The 18966-nt window shown below is 43.0% G+C and overlaps 1 protein-coding gene across 1 annotated transcript; it reads right to left on the reverse strand.

Moving 5' to 3' along the window:
- Nucleotides 1-1784: 1784 nt before the first annotated feature.
- LOC123125876 (dnaJ homolog subfamily C GRV2) lies at nucleotides 1785-18306 on the reverse strand. Its single transcript, XM_044546325.1, has 22 exons — nucleotides 17526-18306; nucleotides 16426-16659; nucleotides 16253-16340; nucleotides 15682-15890; nucleotides 15330-15431; nucleotides 15185-15247; nucleotides 12034-14226; nucleotides 11374-11736; nucleotides 11134-11274; nucleotides 10204-10596; nucleotides 9604-10095; nucleotides 8582-8805; nucleotides 8138-8482; nucleotides 7633-7927; nucleotides 6174-6620; nucleotides 5747-6092; nucleotides 5037-5380; nucleotides 4484-4954; nucleotides 3950-4074; nucleotides 2984-3107; nucleotides 2456-2524; nucleotides 1785-2324 (listed from the first exon to the last, which is right to left on the reverse strand). Exons 1-22 carry the CDS (start codon nucleotides 17961-17963, stop codon nucleotides 2100-2102), a joined length of 7731 nt encoding a protein of 2576 aa, XP_044402260.1. The 5' UTR covers nucleotides 17964-18306; the 3' UTR covers nucleotides 1785-2099.
- Nucleotides 18307-18966: the final 660 nt, after the last annotated feature.

The following is an 18966-nucleotide window of genomic DNA, read 5'->3' on the forward strand; positions in this document are numbered from 1 at the left end:
CCCAATTTTGCTACTTTGCTACAAATGGTGTTTTAATTTGCTGCAACCAGTTCAATTTTTGCTACCACTGGTGTCTTTGATTTTGCTAGAACATCCTTCCACAAAGGCCTCATTTTTTGCATTTTTGCTTCCACTGTTTTTGATTTTACTGGAACTAACACAAAGATTTGCTACTATGGCTCCGAGCCATGGTTTTCTGTTGCTGAGGTTTTTTTGCTGGAACTATCATTTAATTGTGCTGGAACCGACATTTTTTGGGGCCATGCTACAAATCAGCCGAGTGATGTTAGGAAGATTAAACCGCCTCCAGGGCCGTCGATTCTGACTCTCCCAGCCGCATGATCTGGCACCTCCTGTGCCAGCACAATGCAGCAGCTTCCATGGCAGTACCGCTTGCTTGCTGCTCCCATGGCAGCATCGCTTAACATGACCCCCGGCGGCGCTCCATTGCAGCGTCGACGATGCCCGGCGGCGCTCCATTGCAGCGTCGATGACGCTTCAATGCAACCCCGGCGAAGCTTCAATGCCCCCGTGGTGCTTCAGTGCAGCTCCGGCGGTGCTTCAGTGCAACCCGACAGAGCTTTTGCCGATGCCGCGACGTTTCATTGCTGCTCCGGCAGCCCCGGCGATGCTCCATGGCAGCAACGTGGCCTGGCGAGCTCCATGGCAGCACCGGCGCCGGAGGATGTTGCGACCGAGTGTGCGACGGCGATGGCGGATGCAGCGATGCAACAGCGACAGCAAACAACCGCGCTGACGGATGCTTCGATGCAAAGACATCAACGACAGCACACGACGACGCCGACAGGTGGTCTGACGCAGCCTCGACGGCGAGGGTGGATGGAGCGATGCAACAACGACAACGCCGACAGATGCTTCGATGCAGCGCACAGCAGCAACAACACGCGGCCATGGCGGGAGTAGCATCTTAGAATTGACGACCAGGAGGGCCATGGTTGGATTGCAGCGGAGTAGCGTCATGGGATTGACGGCTATGAGGGCCATGACGGGATTGCTAACAAGTAGCTAGCATCATGGGATTGACGGCCATGGCGGCCAACTGCGACAGCAACGACGGCTTGCATCAAATGGCAGCTGCGACCATGGTGGGATTGCAAAGCAGCAGGGTGGCAGATGCGGCGGTCCCTCCCGGTTCCCAGCTGTGGTGGTTGGTGGTGCTCGGCCGCTCCCCATGGGAAAGGTAGAAAGGGGAAAAGAGAGAAAACGAGTGGAGAAGAGGGATTGCAACGAGATAAGGTTAGGATAAAGCGGTGGGTGGTCTGGCAGGGGAAACGTGTCGCACAAAGAAGACGGTTTAAGGTAGGAAGAAATCATCTGGACGAAACGAAACGTTTTCCCATTTTTTGTTGCAACCGCCTTCGCGTTTTGCTACGACCAGCGAAGCTTTTTGCTACATCTATACATTAGCTTTTTGCTACATACGGCTCCAAAGTCAACGAGAAACACAGAGAGACAACAGACGGTGAGGGGCGGGAGACAACAGACGGTGAGGGGCGGCAACCAGCAGCAAGGGCAAGGATCGGCGAGACACGAGCGCCAGGCCGCAGCGACAGCGCTGCGTTCCCATGAGGAAGGAGGAACCGAGATCAAAAGCAGAGCGCGATGCAACTTTTTTTTTCCTGTTGCGAGACCCAGATACGGGTCAAATATGCTGAATCAGACGCTCGCGCGATGACCAGCCCAACTGTTCGGCCGGTGCGCCGGCGCCTATCAGCACCCTTCTTGATTTCCCAGAAATTATTTCATGCAACTTTGGATAAATGTGAGAGGCGAAAGAAATACCATGCAACTCATTCCTCTTGTGTGAAAAGGACAATGTATTGGCATGGCATGAAGCCGAAACGAATCGATGCAATCATTTCCATCCCGGATATTTTCTATGGACAGGTGAAACTCACAAAAAGGAGTACTTTTACATGTACAAACGCACACGACACCCGACCTCTGTGTAACGGAAAAAACTGTACATGCTATGTACTCGCAAGCCACCTGCAGTCGCGCTCTGAAGAGCTAACCAACTCCAAAATGTTCACGCCGTCGTCAAGAAGCTGAGATCAGCATGTTTTTCATCTTGTGCACTACGAATGCCGCCGCCCGCTGGCAGGATTTACAGGACCAGTCGGTGGAGGAGGAGATGACGATGGTAGACGGACCAGGGAGGGTTGAGGCGAGGGCGCCGCCGTGAGGGCATAGGTGAGCCTTGAAGATGAGCTCTCAATAAGCCCTGCAACTCCGGCAGCAGAAGTTTGTGCATTGGATGGAAGGAACAGGTCATGTTTCTGGTCTTTGTAAGCACTCCATACCTGCAAAAGAGAGAAAAAAGATCTTAATTAACTAACTAGAATTCTTGTTTACTGCTGAGTGAGTCGCTTCATCAATGACTACTCCTGCAATTTCATGAGCTAATATGAACCGTAGAGTTCTATCGACTCACATCAGAAGAATTAAGGATTTCTCGAACTTTAGCACAGTGAGCGCCTTCCGTTGCAAAAGCATGAAGTACCTGTTTAGATAAAGCAAAACAAAAGTACATCAAACATATCAACAAAACACAAGCCTTAGAGGCTATTCAAGTATGAAGAAATTGAAGTTTCAAACGACTCAAACCTAAAATGCATAAATACCACAACAAGGCCTTAACAGGATCCAAGGACTCCACCCTCTTATATCATGCTTTAACTACTCAATAGTCACGAGACTAATGCTCTGAAGAGTTGACGACATGAAATGTAGTTCAGCCAATTCTTTGGGCAAACACTTGATTTATTTTCATGTCAAATATTTCAGGGCAATCTTAAACTCATACCACCCAGTACCCAAAACAAGCAAAATGGAAGATGCACTTTGGACATCAGCTCCCTAGAGACTGTCTATGGTCAAACCAATTATCTTTTGATTGCATCTAACTGCTCAGTGCAATAGCAAGATTTAACTAAAATGCTACCCAGAATATGATGCTTACCTCCACTGCTAATACACGCCCAATTGAAGCCTCTGATTCATTCCACTTCATTTGGTTACAGAGTCCCTGCCTTCCACCAGCTCTCCAGTCAAGAATGCCAAGGAGCACATCAACAAGACCGACCCTATTTTGATTCGTAGTAAATACAGAGCAAAAAAATAGTTATTGTGCTGTTTTCACTGAAAAGCAGTAGCTCTACCACTGCAGTGACTAACAAGATGAAGCAAGTAGAACTGGTAGTGGTAGGTCCTCGTTAGGATTACTTTCCATTCAAAAAAAGTCTCAATATATTGCAAATGATGGTTATTTAGACAAAAGGTGTATTCAAAGTCTAACCAGAGGAAAAACAATACTCCCTCCGTTCCATAATATAGTGCGTATAGAATTTTTGAAAAGTCAAACCTCGCAAACTTTGACCAAGTTTGTAGAGAGAAACATTTACATTTAGAATGTCAAACGTATATCATTAGATTCATCATAAGATGTAGTTTCATATTTTATATTTTTGGTATTGTGGATATAAATAGTTTTCTTTACAAACTTGGTCAAAGTTTGTAAAGTTTGATTTTTCAAAAAATCTATATGCACTGCATTATGGAACGGAGGGAGTACAAGCTAATATGTTTTAGTTCTGTGAAATGTCAAAAGAATGGGGTAAAGGCAGATGCTGGGATGCTGCAGAATACCTAATTTTCCAATCAGAAAAAAATGCTATATTGAGAAAGTTTTGATCAGAAAGGTTTACAACATAAATGGAACCCACTAAATGCAAATGTTTCATAAATTACCAGGTGCATCCTTTAAAGTTGCATATTCACGCAAGTCTGCCCTCTAACATATATAGCCCCAATGCATTGAATAGTGATTGTTGAAGGCCACTTCAAATTTGCGAAATTAAATGATATTTGGGAAATGGAATATTCTATTTTATATTTGAAGTCCTATAGCTAAACTGGAGCAGCTTACTTTAACCCCTGTGCAACAAGCGCGTCTCTAGCTCGATTACCAGCGCCAACAACACGCTTTATTGTCTCTAATGCCAGTATACTTCCACCTTGCCATCCAATTGCTTTCATAAGCAGTGCAACAACCTGCAACGTAGTTCAAGAAATAGATCACGATGGGCCCCTTAGATGCCATTAATGAAAAGATGTGCTACGCCAATCATATCGGATTTCCTCTTCTGGCTTCTCCCCCCATAAGTTCTACAGAATATACTTCCAAACTATAAAGGCAAACATCTTATAAATTTAAGAGATAAATAGTTATTGTTGAAGTGATGCCAGAAAAGGAATTTTCAGTCATAATTTCTTTAAACACCAAGGCTCACAGTGAACTTAGTATTATCAAGCTTTGACACCAAACATTTTCAGATGAAGTCAAAGCACATTAGTGGCCATGCTGCTGTATCAGCAAAAAAGATGCTACAAAAAAGTTCAATATGCAATGTTCCCCTCAAGAGTCATAACAAACACAAATAAGTTCATAATAATTTAATACCTGAGGAGTTCCTGCACTTGTTGCTGCCATAGCTTCAGCACAAGTGGTGCTAGACGCCAGCTGATGTAGTACTCGCAAACAACTAAGGCGAACCCTCTCTTGTGGAGTCTGCACAGTGGTCTCAGAGACACCATCAGAGTTGTCGTGCTCAATAGGTTCTGCTTGCGCTCTACTTGTGTCCTGTCCAGATGCCATAGTCTCCCTTCTTCCCTCATAAGCCATAGCTGCAACCAGCTTTGGAACATAACCTAGGTAACCAACATGGTCTGCAAGTGCCGGATGAACACGCAACAAGGAAACAAGTGCGGCAGAAAGCAGCAAAGGAAGTTCTGGATCAACAGCATTTGCTTCATAGTGGGTAGCAGCAACTGAAGAAACATACTGATCTAGGAGCCCTTCAAGGAATCTTTTAGGGTTTCTCAGTGGAAACTTGGGATCCTTTAGGAAAAGTCTCACATATATTCCACCAACCTGAAATTTGCACAGCATGATAATACCTAAGCCAATGTTATGAAATGCAGATACCAGAATAATTCTAGAACAAGCACTATACCTGTGGTTCATCCTTCATTACATGTTGGCCAGATGGTTGTTCCGGCACATCCCAATCAACAAGACGTCCTTTCATCTGCTCTTGGTAAAGGTCTGCCGCCATGGTAGACAGCTGCGCAGAAAGAGAAGCTGCCATTGCAGGCGTCCATACAAGTTCAGGAGTTTCTGTTGTCTGTTCAAGAGATGAAACAACAGCTTCCCCAGGTCCATCTCTAATTGCAGAAACCAAACCATCGGGCAAGAATCTAGCAAGTGTGATGGCCACCCTGGGACCATGCATCGGCTGCCCAGCAAGTTTGCCCAATAAGGATGCAGCTGCAGCTCTTTGCTGCATAGGGATTTCCTCTGCATGATATAAACTAAGTGAGTAATATGTTGTACATAATTAGATCTCTAAACTAGTGGTAGTTAAACATGAAAAAACCAATGTGAACGGTAAGAAGTTAAAAATAGAACAAAGTTTGATAAACACATAGGAAACTTAAAGGTGGTGGATCAGTGCAAGATACTGGTGAGAAGTTCACACTACATTTTAAAAAATCAATTAATTAAACATACTATTGCTCATGAAATAACAGCTGGTGCCAACAAAACAGCAAGAGCATCAAGAATGTGGAGCTTGTAAAATACACATTAGTTTCTGAAATAGCAACACCATAGCCTCATATAAATATCTAATGTAGCAAAAATTGCCAAAATACAGATTGTCACCTTGAAGGGGTAACATAAGTTCGAGAATGTACACTACACCACCATGCTTGGCAGCAGCCCAGGCCAACTCTGGTGTGCTGGCCAAAGAATAGAGGACAGCAAGCGCCCCATCCCTACAAGAAGGATTGCAGTGTAGTATCTGAAATAGCAAAATGAGGCTCGTCCTTTCTGCGACCATGGCCTCCAAACAAGGAGCATGCTTTGTCAAGAGAGAAAGAACACTTAAACAAATTTGTGGGATATTGCTTTCAGGAGGAACAGGCAGCGCAAGGCATTCAAATAGAGGTGTCAATCGTTCCTTGGAAGCAAAAACAGCAGCCAAGCCTGGATTACTTGTCAGCAGATTCTGTAGCAAAAAAGAATGAAAAAAAGTCAGAAAATGAGCAGCATACACAGAAAACTTGAGAAACCTGTTCCAAAAGAGTACCTGAAGCGATGTTAACCCACTTCTGAGGTTTGTAATAACTTCACAATCTCCGCCAGTTTCATATTTACTGCCTTTTTCAAATGAATTATCCTCTTTTCCTTCATTAGTTGAATCACTGGCTCCACCATTTTCAGTAGATGTATCGATAACCGAATCATGTTCATGCATCATATTTTCCTCCGAATTTATGGAATTCCACTTTTGCACTAGACCTGCTATAAACTTAAGAAGAGCAATGCAAAATCCTTCCTGATCACTTATTTCATAATCTGGTTGATTGTTGTAAACTCTCAAGTACACATCACCAACATTCAATTCTTTTGACAAAGCTTCATAGTTAAAAGACTGTGATTCTGTCAAATCGTACGAACCATCAGGACCTTGGCTAGTTCGCTGCTGATCTACAAATTTGAGGAGCTCTCCTCTGGTTGAAGAATTCCATATGATCTACAACAAGAAAACATTCTTAAGCTATAAAAACCAAATCCACACATACAACTAAACAGTACTCCCTCCGTAAACTAATATAAGAGCGTTTAGAACACTAAAATAGTGATCTAAACACTGTTATATTAGTTTACAGAGGGAGTAGTAGATTGTCGTGTAATAATCTCTGAAACGTGTTCATGAAAAGCAGCTTGCAATTGCTCACTTAAAGCAACAAAATATGTAAATTAGTGAAGCCATCATCACATATATATAGAACCAAACTATAGTAGATTGGTGGAAAGTAACTACTCCCTCCATTCATAATTAGATTACCTTTCATACAGTCTCCAAGATGCAATTTTGGCCACTACTTTCCATACGGATATTTTAGTACAAACTATCAAATTGTCATATTATGGAAATAATTTTCATGACATTTATAACAATATTGTTTTTACTTAACCAATCTAAAAAATATTACAAGTTAAATGTAGAGAAGTTTAACTGCATACACTCAAGGAAGCCGTCCATTTGTGAACTGACGTAGTACGTAAGTAGTGAAATACTCCCTTCATTCACAAATATAAAATATTCTAACTTTTTTCTCAATCGGATGTATATAGACACGTTTTAGTGGGTTTGGCCACTCATTTCAGTCTGTATGTAATCCATGTTGGAATATCTTATATTTTGGAACGGAGAAGTAGTTTATAATTGCTCCCTATGAAGCAATTGCATGGTTGATTAAATAAACAACAACATCACTACTCAGAGTGTGCTTCTGTTTATACCCGTAGAGAACATCAATTCCATAGCTAATTAATATCAAGTCAGGACTAGAGACTAAGTAAGACTATGAAACTGCTCTTGCTACATCTTTGAAGCTAGATCCACTGTCATGGAATTCACTAAGTCCAGTGAGGTGTATGCACGTGTGCGTGGATTATGTGCCAGTAATAATAATAGCAAAGTAGTAAAGTAGTTAGCTTAGCAAATTGCCTAATACACAATTGAACAGAGGACCTATTACCTCTGGTGACTCTAAGTTTGAATTCAGATTTGATAATAGATCTTTGGGTGGCCGGTTTCTCAGCATGTCAGCAAGCTTGGGAGTAAGAAGTGCTCTTAATGTATTGAAAGCAGGAAGGTTAGATGGGCTTGATATTCCGTCACCACCAAGACCACAAAGCTTTGACAAAGCCTGAGCTGCATGTACTGCATGAAGATTTTTGGCAATCTGCACCCTTGCCCCAACACCATGTGATTCATTTGTCTCATTCTCTTCTGCTGTCGAATCGTATTGAAGCAGTAAGGGCAAGACAAACCTGAAAAACATTTGAATTGATATGTCACTGCTATGGCTTCACATTACCTACTTTTTTGCTAATGTATATGTCAATTTGATTCAGTCAAGTATAATATGTACAGAAAATTCATTCAGTACTAACTCCATGTTGCTATAGCTTCTTTTCTTTTAGGAGAGAGGAGGGAATCATCATTATAATAGCAATAGCAAAAAGATGGCAGGGCAGTACCATAAAAAGCCAGCGGCAAGCAGAGCATTTTGCAATTCAGATGAAACTGAAACATTAGCAGCTGTCTGCAGAGCAGCATCCACAGCCGAGGGAACAAATTCAAGTTCTGTACAGTGCACAATGTCCTCAACAAGGCCAGCAAACTTAAGAATCTCAACTCTTCCTGACTCAAACAGGCTGAGCGCTGAAAATGTGTGCATTATATTGGTGACTATTTTTGCCGCTGGTTCATGTGCCGGAGTTGTGGGCTGAACGATGCACATGCAACGTGAAAGCAGTGTTGCCAACAACGGGATACCGCTGTCTCGTATAAGCTCTTCTCCATTTAGTGAAGATGATGCACATCTGGCAGCAGATGAGAAGAACATGAGAGATATTCAATGAAAATAAACAGTTTCTGAACAAATATATAAACATAGCTAAACTAAGTTTCTTTTAGCTTACGTCAGCCAAATCAGCTCTGAAGCGGCTATCAAAAGAGGGGCTCTATCAGATGAAAGGAAATTGCTATCATCCTTGTCTACAGTAACTGCATTTAGCAACATAGGATAGCCAGCATATTTGAATGGTTCCAAGACATGTCCATATCTCTTGTACAAGATGCACTGTGCCTTAAGTAAGAGTATCAGCCTCCAGAGCTGTGGTCCCTGCAATCCTTGCATACTTGCCTGCATGCACAGATATTACATTACAGTAAATGACTTTAAAAGGACTCAATGTCAATAGTCAAACACTGTGGGAATAATCTTAAAAGTACTCAATATTTCCTCACATGTTCCCTTTTGCCTTACTCCAACTTGTAGGGAGAATGTTACAAGGTGGAAATAGATTTGTGAAGTGCACAGAAGAAATCTGCTCATACAGTTACCCCAATAAAAGAAAAGGACGGACCAAATAAGAATAAGAAACAAAAAGAGAAGGCAAAACATGGAGAACAGCTTAATCAAATTCAACAAGCAAATGCTTTTCCATACACAATTACTCCCTCCGTCCCTAAATATAAGCCTTTTTAGAGATTTCAATATGTATGTAGACGTAGTTTAGAGTGTAGATTCACCCATTTTGCTCCGTATGTAGTCCATATTGGAATCTCTAAAAAGACTTATATTTTAGGAACGGAGGGAGTATAATTTAGATTTAGAGATCTTCCACAGGAGAAAACTTAAAGCTAAGAAAAATAAACACCTTAGTCTTCCTTAGAAAGGATAACCTGAGATTTACTACACTCATTTTATGTTGCTAGCAATCCTCCACGAAAAATTACTCTATGCTAAAAATAATCCAGTTATAGCAGCCTTTGAAGAGGCCCAAGGGGGTTATGTATCTATTGCATGCCTAACTCCATATAACTAACCCATCTATCATTTTATTTATGGTGCGTCCAATTTAATTAGTTAATTTAACTATAAGAAATCAAGCATGCCAAAGGTGGCATGGTGTCAACAGTCATAGAAACAATGGAATACCTGCAATCGCTCGTAAGCCTTTTGCACAGCAACAAACTTTTCTCTTCCCTCAGGGTTCTTGTCTGGATGGTATTTTATTGCCAGCTTCCGGTATTGGCGCTTAAGCTTCTCTTCGTCGATGTTTTCAATATTTTTGGCCAAACTAGCCAAATTTAATTCGGACGACTTTTTGCTACTACCCTTCTCGCCAATTACAAGATCATCGAGAGTAATCTCCAGTATCTTGCAGGCTTCTTCTTCAGACAAATCCATTGGACGGCGAGTTAACTCTTCACGCCACATTGCCAGTAGTGACTGCAAAAACTCTACGTGTTCAACAATGGGCCAGTTAGGAAACCTGATCTCATCACATAGGTTCCGAAGGTAGTAACGATGGCACCACATCTCATCTTTCAGATTCGGGTAGGTCACAGGTGGCATAGGAGCATAATCATACAATGAATGGCAATGTTGAGCCAATTTCTGAGAAAAATCACCGAGATGCTGCAGAACCTAAGAAAACAAGTAGAACGCAAAAAAGTATTTGAAAATAAGATTAAAATCCAGAAATTTCAAAGCAAATGTCTTAAAAAATAGCAATGAAGGCTACAGACAAAATACCTGACGGATAAGATGTTCTGCCCTCATTTTGTGGGTCCATATAATCTCTGGTGTGTCAGAATCAGACACCATTGCGGCAGCAAAAGCAGAAGGACCACTACGTTCTAAGACATACAGCAGTGATTCTGGTAGCAGTCCACCTAGTACACTGCGCTTTGCCAAAGGCAATGATGAAGATACTGCAGCCTCTTCACCACCATGAAAGGCTTGATGAGTATGCGTGGCCGAAAAAAGTTGTGCGATTGATAGAAGGTTTGAACCAGGGTATGCCAATGCAAAGTAAAAGGCACCAGTACTATATAATCGAATCATAGCTTTGGGATTTCTTGTGACAATAGCCTTAAGCAAAGAGGCAGATACTTCAACAATGCTTGGTTCCCCAGTAAGCATGGCCTATATATAATTCCAAAACGTTTGGTTTCATCAGTGTTTGATTGATAAAATGATTCCGGAAGTCATGAAAAATAAGTCATAACACAATTTATCGCAATATAAGCATGAGGTTTACTGGTACGACAACAGCTTATCATAAAAACAAATGCTAGATCGGTAACGGTGATAACTACGCTAACAGGTTTACTAGGGATTTGTAATCTGCTGGCACATTCTGGGATTGTTGTTGGTTCTGAACCTGGAATTTGATCTCGTTTGGTGGTTTCTTTAATGAAATAGGAGGGAAACCCCCTCTTTTGTTCAAAAAAAAAAACATTCTGGGATTGTTACTTCATCGGCACACTTTGCTGTTTAGATTATGTTTATCAAACATGTTCCTATCTGTATCCTAGTTGCGGATTAAGGGTATGTTAGTGGTATTTTATGGGAATAAATTCCCATATCATGCACCTGTATGATCAACAGTATAAACAGGATAGCTACAAAGTAGTATCCACTGATGATAGAAAACAAAGCGAACTTGAGGCTAAAAAACACCTGAGCAACATGAGGAAGGCATCTTGGACTTGACAATATACGTTTCACCCTAGGAGTTGGGGTCACTATCTCTCCCGCATCATCAAGATCAGAATGTGCAGATGCCATACTATGCAATATAGACAAGGCAGCATCCGCAATCTGCGTACAGAAATACATTTTCATGAATCAACGACAGTGCAGAAAAATTACATGTGGGCCGCGTGTGTGCACATGATCATAAAGCTGCAGACTGAATACCTGAGTAGAAGTCAGAACAGGTGTTCTAACAGAAAGTGCCCAACGCAGCTCTCGAATGTCACGTAATCTTTTCCAGTCAGACATACTGGAGGCCCAACATTTTGTTGTCCAATCAATTGACTTCTTTGACCACAGCCTTCTAATAGCATCCTTTTCAAGTGGACCAACTTTTGTACCATCGTTGTCAATATACATCCACTCTTTTGAAGGCTCCATAAATGCGGTTGACGCAATGAGATTAGACTGTAGAGGAATAGCTGTCCGCTCAGATGCTTCATGAGCAACAGTTAACAAATCAACAGCCAAAACGCAGCCTCCAACAAGAACACACGCTTCAACATTTGAAAGGTCATTCATGAAGGCCTACAAAAAGAGGGGAAACCAAGAGTGAAATTTATCAGCATGGAAAAGACTCGCCACATCAGCAAATAACCTATTGATAATTGATCTTGATAAGATTGTATAAAATTATTGCCCACGTTCATTTTCTACGGGTATCTAAAGGTATTATGGATGATACCGACGTGGCGAGCCAAACTCCATGTGAATAAAGCTTGTTGACGTTTTCATATCTAGTGCATCTTATGTAATCTTACCAGATGATAAGATAGGAAAGAAAAAACAAAACTAAAGGGGAGGTTATGGTGTAGCACAACCAACCTTTAACAGAAGTAGCAATCGGTGTCTTAAAGCCCTATCATCTGTTCTGTCTAAGAGAACTGTAATATGTGCTGTGCCATCAAAAGGCCCAATAACTTTGTAATGTTGCTCATAAACTATAGCCATTGCCCTTGAACAAAGCTCTCTTACTGAGGAACCTCCACCCCCGCCAAACCCATCCAACCTTCCCATGTCACACCAATCATCAGATGAACCCAGTTCATCAGGAACTGCACCATCCACAGTTAGACCAACATCCGCATCACACAAGAAACGATGGTACAGAGCTCTAAAAAAAGCAACAGGGTCACGTAGTGGAAAATCCTGTGCTCGGTAATTACTTCCACTTTCAAGCAGCAACCGCAAGTAATATTGCCCCACACAGACTTCTTTAGACAAGCTAGGGTAGCTCACAAAAAATTCAGCATAGTTCCATGAAATTCGCGGTAAGGTGTCACTACCACCATCATCCTCACTTACCGAACTTCCAGGGTCAATATCATCGGTTCTTTCTTTCTCAACATCAAGGTTATGAACTTCAGTTTGCAATGCTTCCCTTAATTCTTGTCTTGTGCGTTCGTTCCATATCAAATCTGCTCTATTGTGATCTAGACCAAATGCTCTCCAAAATCCAAACCAATTACATAGTAGCCTGCCAGATCCCACAGGAGTGTTTTCCACCACAATCTGTGCAGGTACTGAGAAATCTGAATGTGAGGACTCGATAAGGTCACCATTAGCAGTGGGGTCCACTGAATAAGTGTGTGAATCCAGCTGTGGTGTTCCAAGTTGATGATTTTCAGAAACAGACTGAGGTACAGCACCATGTGGAACTGCATGAGAAGGGTCAATACTCGTAGCAGAAGGGGTGTGGGCGGTTGAGTACTGACCGACATGCCTCTGATTGACATCTGCTCCTCCATAAGGACCCACACTGGTGTGCCTGAAGAAATCTCCATCATCAACACTATTGGGCAGCATTCCTTGTTCTGGTGTTTCCATGTTCTTACCACCAAGAGCCCTCCTCTGCTGAAGTATCCGCTTCTGCCTTCTGCTTAGCGGCACTTCGTCATACTGGTTCTGAGAATCTTCATCTGACCTCGTATGAAGATAAGCAACAAGTCCAGGAGGAAGTATTCTGGACAGCAAATCCAGCGCAGGTTGATAAGAATCAGCCCACAGAGCAACAAGCTGCCGACTAACATCACGCCGCTCACCGGCAGGGAAGAAGAAAGCATTTAACAAATGCCTCAGAAGCGCACCATCCTTCAAGGCAGCATCGCGCATAGACTCTGCTGCTATTGCATCTTCCTCAGCGATTGTACGCATAATAACTGAAATGGTCTCTCTTACGCTTTCAGCAGGGTGCGCAAATAAGGCAAACAACCGACGGCGCAAACCAGCAACTTGACGTAGTAATTCAACAAATGTAGCATGTTGGGTTGTTTCACCATGGGGATCACAAAGCATAGCTTCCAGGATTTCGACAACAGACAGGGAAAGTAATGGTGAAACTGATAATGGCTTCAATCTGCTAACAAGGACTGGAACATAGATCGGTTGTGCAAACAGTACAGACTTTGCATGCATGTAGGTAGCATGGGATTCTCCCCTCGTATCCATCAACATCGATGTATCACCAGGACCACCACCAATTAGCATAGCCACAAGCCCAGCAGCCTCAGCTGCCACTCCCTCTGAGCCATTCCTAAGCAAACCCATTATTCTCCCAACAGCAACAGGAAATGCCATCACATGTGATGACACACTTCTTGATGTAAGTAGCCTCCGTAAGCATGCAACAAACCCCATTATTGTCGCTGCTGCTTTTGGTGATGGAGGCGGAAGAGGTGGAGCATCAGCAGGAAGATTTTGCGGGGTGGCTGGAAGAAGACTAATTAAAGCCATTAGGACCACCTCAGGCACTTCAATATTGATGGGCACTCCGGTATATGGTATACATGCATTAAACTCCCTTATTCTACGCCATAATCTGATTTTTGCTCCCGGAATAGTGTCAGATGAAGCTACAGCCTCTTTCGCGACCACAGCTAAATGTTTTACGTACATGTTAGCAGCTTCCATATCAACAGTAGCATTATGAGATATCTGAAGATGGGCAACCCCACAAGGTGGATCTATACGATGACCAGGCATAGTCAACCTTGGCAGCACTGGAATTGCACATTGCCTCTGCAAGCAACAAGAGATCAAAATAAAAAAGAATGCTTGGCCTCAGAGATCAAGGTGAGCATAGTAGACAAACACATGCAAGACGAATATCAAGAAAGGAAGGCTGGATTGTACTATGCATTTTAAGCATGTGGTAGTGATCTATGCTAGAGGAGTGTAACTGTAGAAGAAACTCATGTCATGGGCACAAGAAAAAGATAAATCAATTTAGTACAGAACAAAGCTACATGACAGTTGAATTGCTTTAATGTTGAGCAAGTAGTTATGCAGTCCTTAGGTGATCAGTAACTATACACGACATGTGAACTTACACTGTTAGTGAGATTAAGTGTTTAATTGTAATAGGGCCAGGTGTGGTACATATCCATGTGTTTTGTTTCACTGCACTTCTAGTGCCTAGAAAGCACTTTGGTGTTTGCACTCAGTAATTGCTAAGCTGTATATTGTGAATATGTAATACGTATACACGAAGAAACTGTACTCTTCATACAGCTAATCAGGCACGACCGGAAATAGTGACTTGGAAAAAAAAGGGGGAGCCCAGTGCATGTAGCTCCCGCTTGCGCAGGGTCCGGGGAAGGCTCCGACCACTTTGGGTCCTTTGTACGCAGCCTTTCCCTGCATTTCTGCAAAGAGGCTGTTCCCAGGACTTGAACCCGTGACCACATGGTCACAAGGCAACAGCTTTACCACTGCGCCAAGGCTCCCCTTCAGATAGTGACTTGGAACCGCAAACTAAATTCTAACCAGGATGTATGTCTTTATTTTTCCCATTGAAAAGTATTGACTTAGATGAGCTAAAAGTACAAGTCACTTCAAGCTTGCTAAGAAGCACCGTAAATCTGAGTATTAGAAATATCAGGGTAGAACTAGTACAATTTTCTACCTCCACAAAACATTATATCAACTCTGTTGACCTCAAGTGGTGCAAAGTCGAGAAAGATCAAAGAAGTGATACCTGGGTTTGTAAAACATCAACAACTGTTGCAATTAAATTATCACGGGACGTACTTGCATATACCTGAGTGAGAAACAGAAGACAATTAGAAGGCGTTCCTGGCATTGGGCGCAGAGACTATTATATTATATTGCATACTACTTACATGAATCGGGCAACCATCATTGAATTCGAATGCAAACATCTGCGGCTCTTCTGCAAATCGTACAAGGGCACTTACTGCTGACAGAGGCCGGACAATAGTAGCCTGGAAAGATAAGATACAGTGCAACCAAGTAAAAAACCTACCATACCAAAGTCATAGCAGAAAGAAGGAACAAGCAATCTAACAGAAACATATCCACAATTGATGTGAGTGCCCTTAGACCTTGTACTCAATACTACCATTTAGTGAAAGCTGATTTGCCAATGGCAGGATACTTGAAGCATGCGCATATGCTATCAAAAGTTTCAGTGTGAATGATTTATACAAAAATAAAAACGAAAAAAATGGCTACCTCATAATTCTCAGGGCGCCTTTCCACAAGTGATGTGTTTGTAAGAACAAGTTGCCGAGAAACAGAATCACCCTGTTCTCCAAGTCCTCCCCGTGGTCCAACACCCAAACTCAAGCTCTCAATACAGGCAGTGCCATGTGCAGCAGGACGTAATCTTATTACTGACCATTCTCCATGCCGAGTTTCAGCAGCTCCAACTGCCTCATTAGCTAAAATGAAAATCAAGTGAGATGATAGCCACAGGGAACACAGAGAACATCAGTTCAAGATTTATTCCTTTGTTGCATGACGCAGATGTAGATTTCATGACACTGTAGATAAACTTGAAACTAATACATGAGATAGATGTGAATTTTATGTACCAATCTGAACTTGGTGATATTTTGCTGAGTCTGTTTGTTTTATATTGATACTGAAGCTGTATACTGAAAAAATGTATTGAAACTGTACATAAGCATGAATATGTGCACCCTCATCATCATAAACAATAGTCACCTAAAAACCTACTCAATATCCCCAACAAAATGGCAGCACAAGTAAAATTCATCATCACCAGATATACAATATTCACCTCTCCTTGCTATGAAGTCAGCAGCCGTCATTGACTGTGAATTGTCAGCAGAGAGTGATAATCCAATTGCTGACTTGGCAGTTTTTGTCTGAAAGATAACTGAGATTAGAATGCTACATCAACTTGTAGCAGGCAATGAAACAACTAACAAAGAAGAATACAAAAAGGCATACCAAAGATGATATAATCAGAGTGTTTGTACTGCCTGATGCAGCCATAAATGCTTTCGACTTCCTTCCATAAAGGGGGCATAGCACAAACCCTCCGCCTTCAGCGCTCCTCCTCCCATAATTATCCCCCAAGAGCAAGATAGCAGGAGAATCCATATCTCTAAAGTCCAAGCACCAGCGTAGATTACCAGAGTGTACTTCAAGGAGCTCAATTCCCAACGAAGTGACCTTAATTTTCTACATAATGTTTTTTAATGCCAGTAACCAAGATATCATCAGATGTTAAACAGCTGATGATTTAAAACAGTAGATTCATCTGAAACAGCACGGTGTAAGTAAATTACAGTAGAGGTACTCAATAATCAGCTGCCCGTCTAACTATTCATCAACCCAGTGCAGTAATGTTCATTTATTATTAGCTACTTAAATGCTTGGTATTAGCATTGCGGTCTTGCGGCACAGTTTGAAAACTGAGTGACTTAGTTTTCGGCCATTTATTGTAGCACGGTTTGAAAATTGGCGTTCATTTGTTAATTTTGTCCATAAATAGAGAGTTTAAAACCAATTGCGCGAAAAAATACTACTACCTCTGTACCAAAATATAAGACGTAATTCCCCTTCAATTAGTAGCTTTGTAAACTAAGTTCGGCACCAAAAAGATGGAAGTATGGCACGATCCAAAGACCATTTATTTTTTACATCCCTTCAATTTGTAGCTTTGTAAACTAAGTCCCAGGCCCAAAAAAAATGACCGCATGACAATCTGAGAATCAGCAAGTATTTTGCCGCTGGGATTAGCAACAACTAGCTAACTATTTGACTTCAGTACGGATATATAAGATCACCCTCTTCTCAATCCCACCTCATTTGGCTAATTGGACAATTCTTTGGCTAGCTAACTGATGCAGCCCTTTAAATATAAAGTTTCAGTAATGCAGTTAGCAGTAGCACCTACCTCAAAACTAAGTTGGATTGGGCATGAAAGCATCGACTGATGACCGTGGAGATATTACAACCTTGTATTATTCAGAATAGTAGCACGGCTGGGTAGTGCTCGGAGAGAAGATAAGAAAGGCGCGATGGGGCAAGGGCGGAGAACTTACGAAGGGTGCCCACTCTTGGGTGCGGCGGCGGAGGTGGAGGACGGGGAACTCGACGACCGGGTGCACGGGGCGCAGGCGGTGGAGCTCGGTGAGGATCCCGGCGCGGAGCGGCGAGGAGAAGCGCATGGCCTTGAACTTGCCCTTGCCGTCAGAGCGGACGCTGAGCGAGAATTCGGCGGCGGCGTTGGGGTCGGGCGCCGCGCGGTCGAAGTCTGTGGCGAAGTCGTAGGAGTTGGTGACGGCGAGCGTGGTAGGGTCGAGCGTGACGACGCCCGAGGCGGCGATGCAGAGGATCCGGCGGTACCTCCCCCGCCACGAGTGCTTGACAACGAAGTACCTGGCGAGGTACTCGGGCTCCTCGGTAACGGCGGAGGAGGAGGCGTCGGCCCCGGCGTTGGCCGGCGGGGCCGCGGCGGTGTGGCGGCTGGCGAAGTCCATGTTCTCTAGGAGGCTGCGGCGGCGAGCATTAGGGTTCCGCCAGGGGAGCGGGAGCTGGAAGAAGGGGGAGCGCGGCGCCGCCGGAGAGTGGCGGGAGTGATTCGCCCCCAGCGCGGCCGATCTGGGCGACGAGATCCCCCCACCCGGCGATCCTGTCCAGGGTGGCCCGCGGGTACGCCGATCGCCGGATACCGGTAGGGTGGTCGGAGATTGAGAATTTCGCTGTCTTCTCGTCGGCGTCCGATTGATTTCGTTGATTTGATTTTGGCTTTTGTGTATTAGTTTTGTGCTTTTGTTGAGAGAAGCTGTACCACCTTCCGATCTCGGTTTTTCCACGGCTGAGGTGAAATCGTCGTGGTATCGTATCGTGGCAGGGAAGTGGAGCTGGCTCGACTCAGCCCCGCGCGAGGACAGGTTCACTCCATCATCGTCAACTTGTCATAAAATCAAATCAAATTATTTTTCTTCTCTTCTTAGAAACAATCAATTTCTATGAAATCACTCCCGCCCCTAGTAGTAGATAGAGTAGAAAATAAAAGGAATTCATCAGTTGTGAAAGTTCATCAAGACATACAAGTTGATGGTTCCAAATGCATGTTATTATAAGTTCTAATATAGATGGCTCATCAAAGAAAATCCACCCGAGGTTGTTCTTTAAATATGCCCTGAAGGCAATAATAATTGTATTATTTTATTTTTAAGTAATTAAGTGTTTATATTCTATGTTAGGACTGTTATGGTTCTTGAGTATGTAATTCAGAGGAAAATTGATAAGCACGTGGAACTAATTCGGACTGACGTTGTTTTCAGCAGAATTACCGTGGTGTTATTTTTTTGCAGGAATAAAAGTTCTTGGAATGGGCTGAAACTTTTTGACGGTTTTTTTTGAATGAAATAAACCCCCGAAGCTTCGTAGGACGACCAGAAGAGCCACGAGGGCCCACTCGCCACCTGGGCGCGCCCGGGGGTGATGGTGCCCAAGTGCCTCGTGGGCTCACTTAGC

The sequence above is a fragment of the Triticum aestivum genome, chromosome 1B (assembly GCF_018294505.1).
Source record: "Triticum aestivum cultivar Chinese Spring chromosome 1B, IWGSC CS RefSeq v2.1, whole genome shotgun sequence".
Taxonomy (NCBI): domain Eukaryota; kingdom Viridiplantae; phylum Streptophyta; class Magnoliopsida; order Poales; family Poaceae; genus Triticum; species Triticum aestivum.

Coding starts and splice junctions, on each gene's coding strand:
- LOC123125876 (XM_044546325.1), bottom strand. CDS start 17,963: ATGGACTTCGCCAGCCGCCACACCGCCGCGGCCCCGCCGGCCAACGCC. Junction 15,248..15,329: donor ATGATGGTTGCCCGATTCAT/GTAAGTAGTATG, acceptor TTTCTCACTCAG/GTATATGCAAGTACGTCCCG. Junction 2,325..2,455: donor AAATCCTTAATTCTTCTGAT/GTGAGTCGATAG, acceptor TCTCTTTTGCAG/GTATGGAGTGCTTACAAAGA.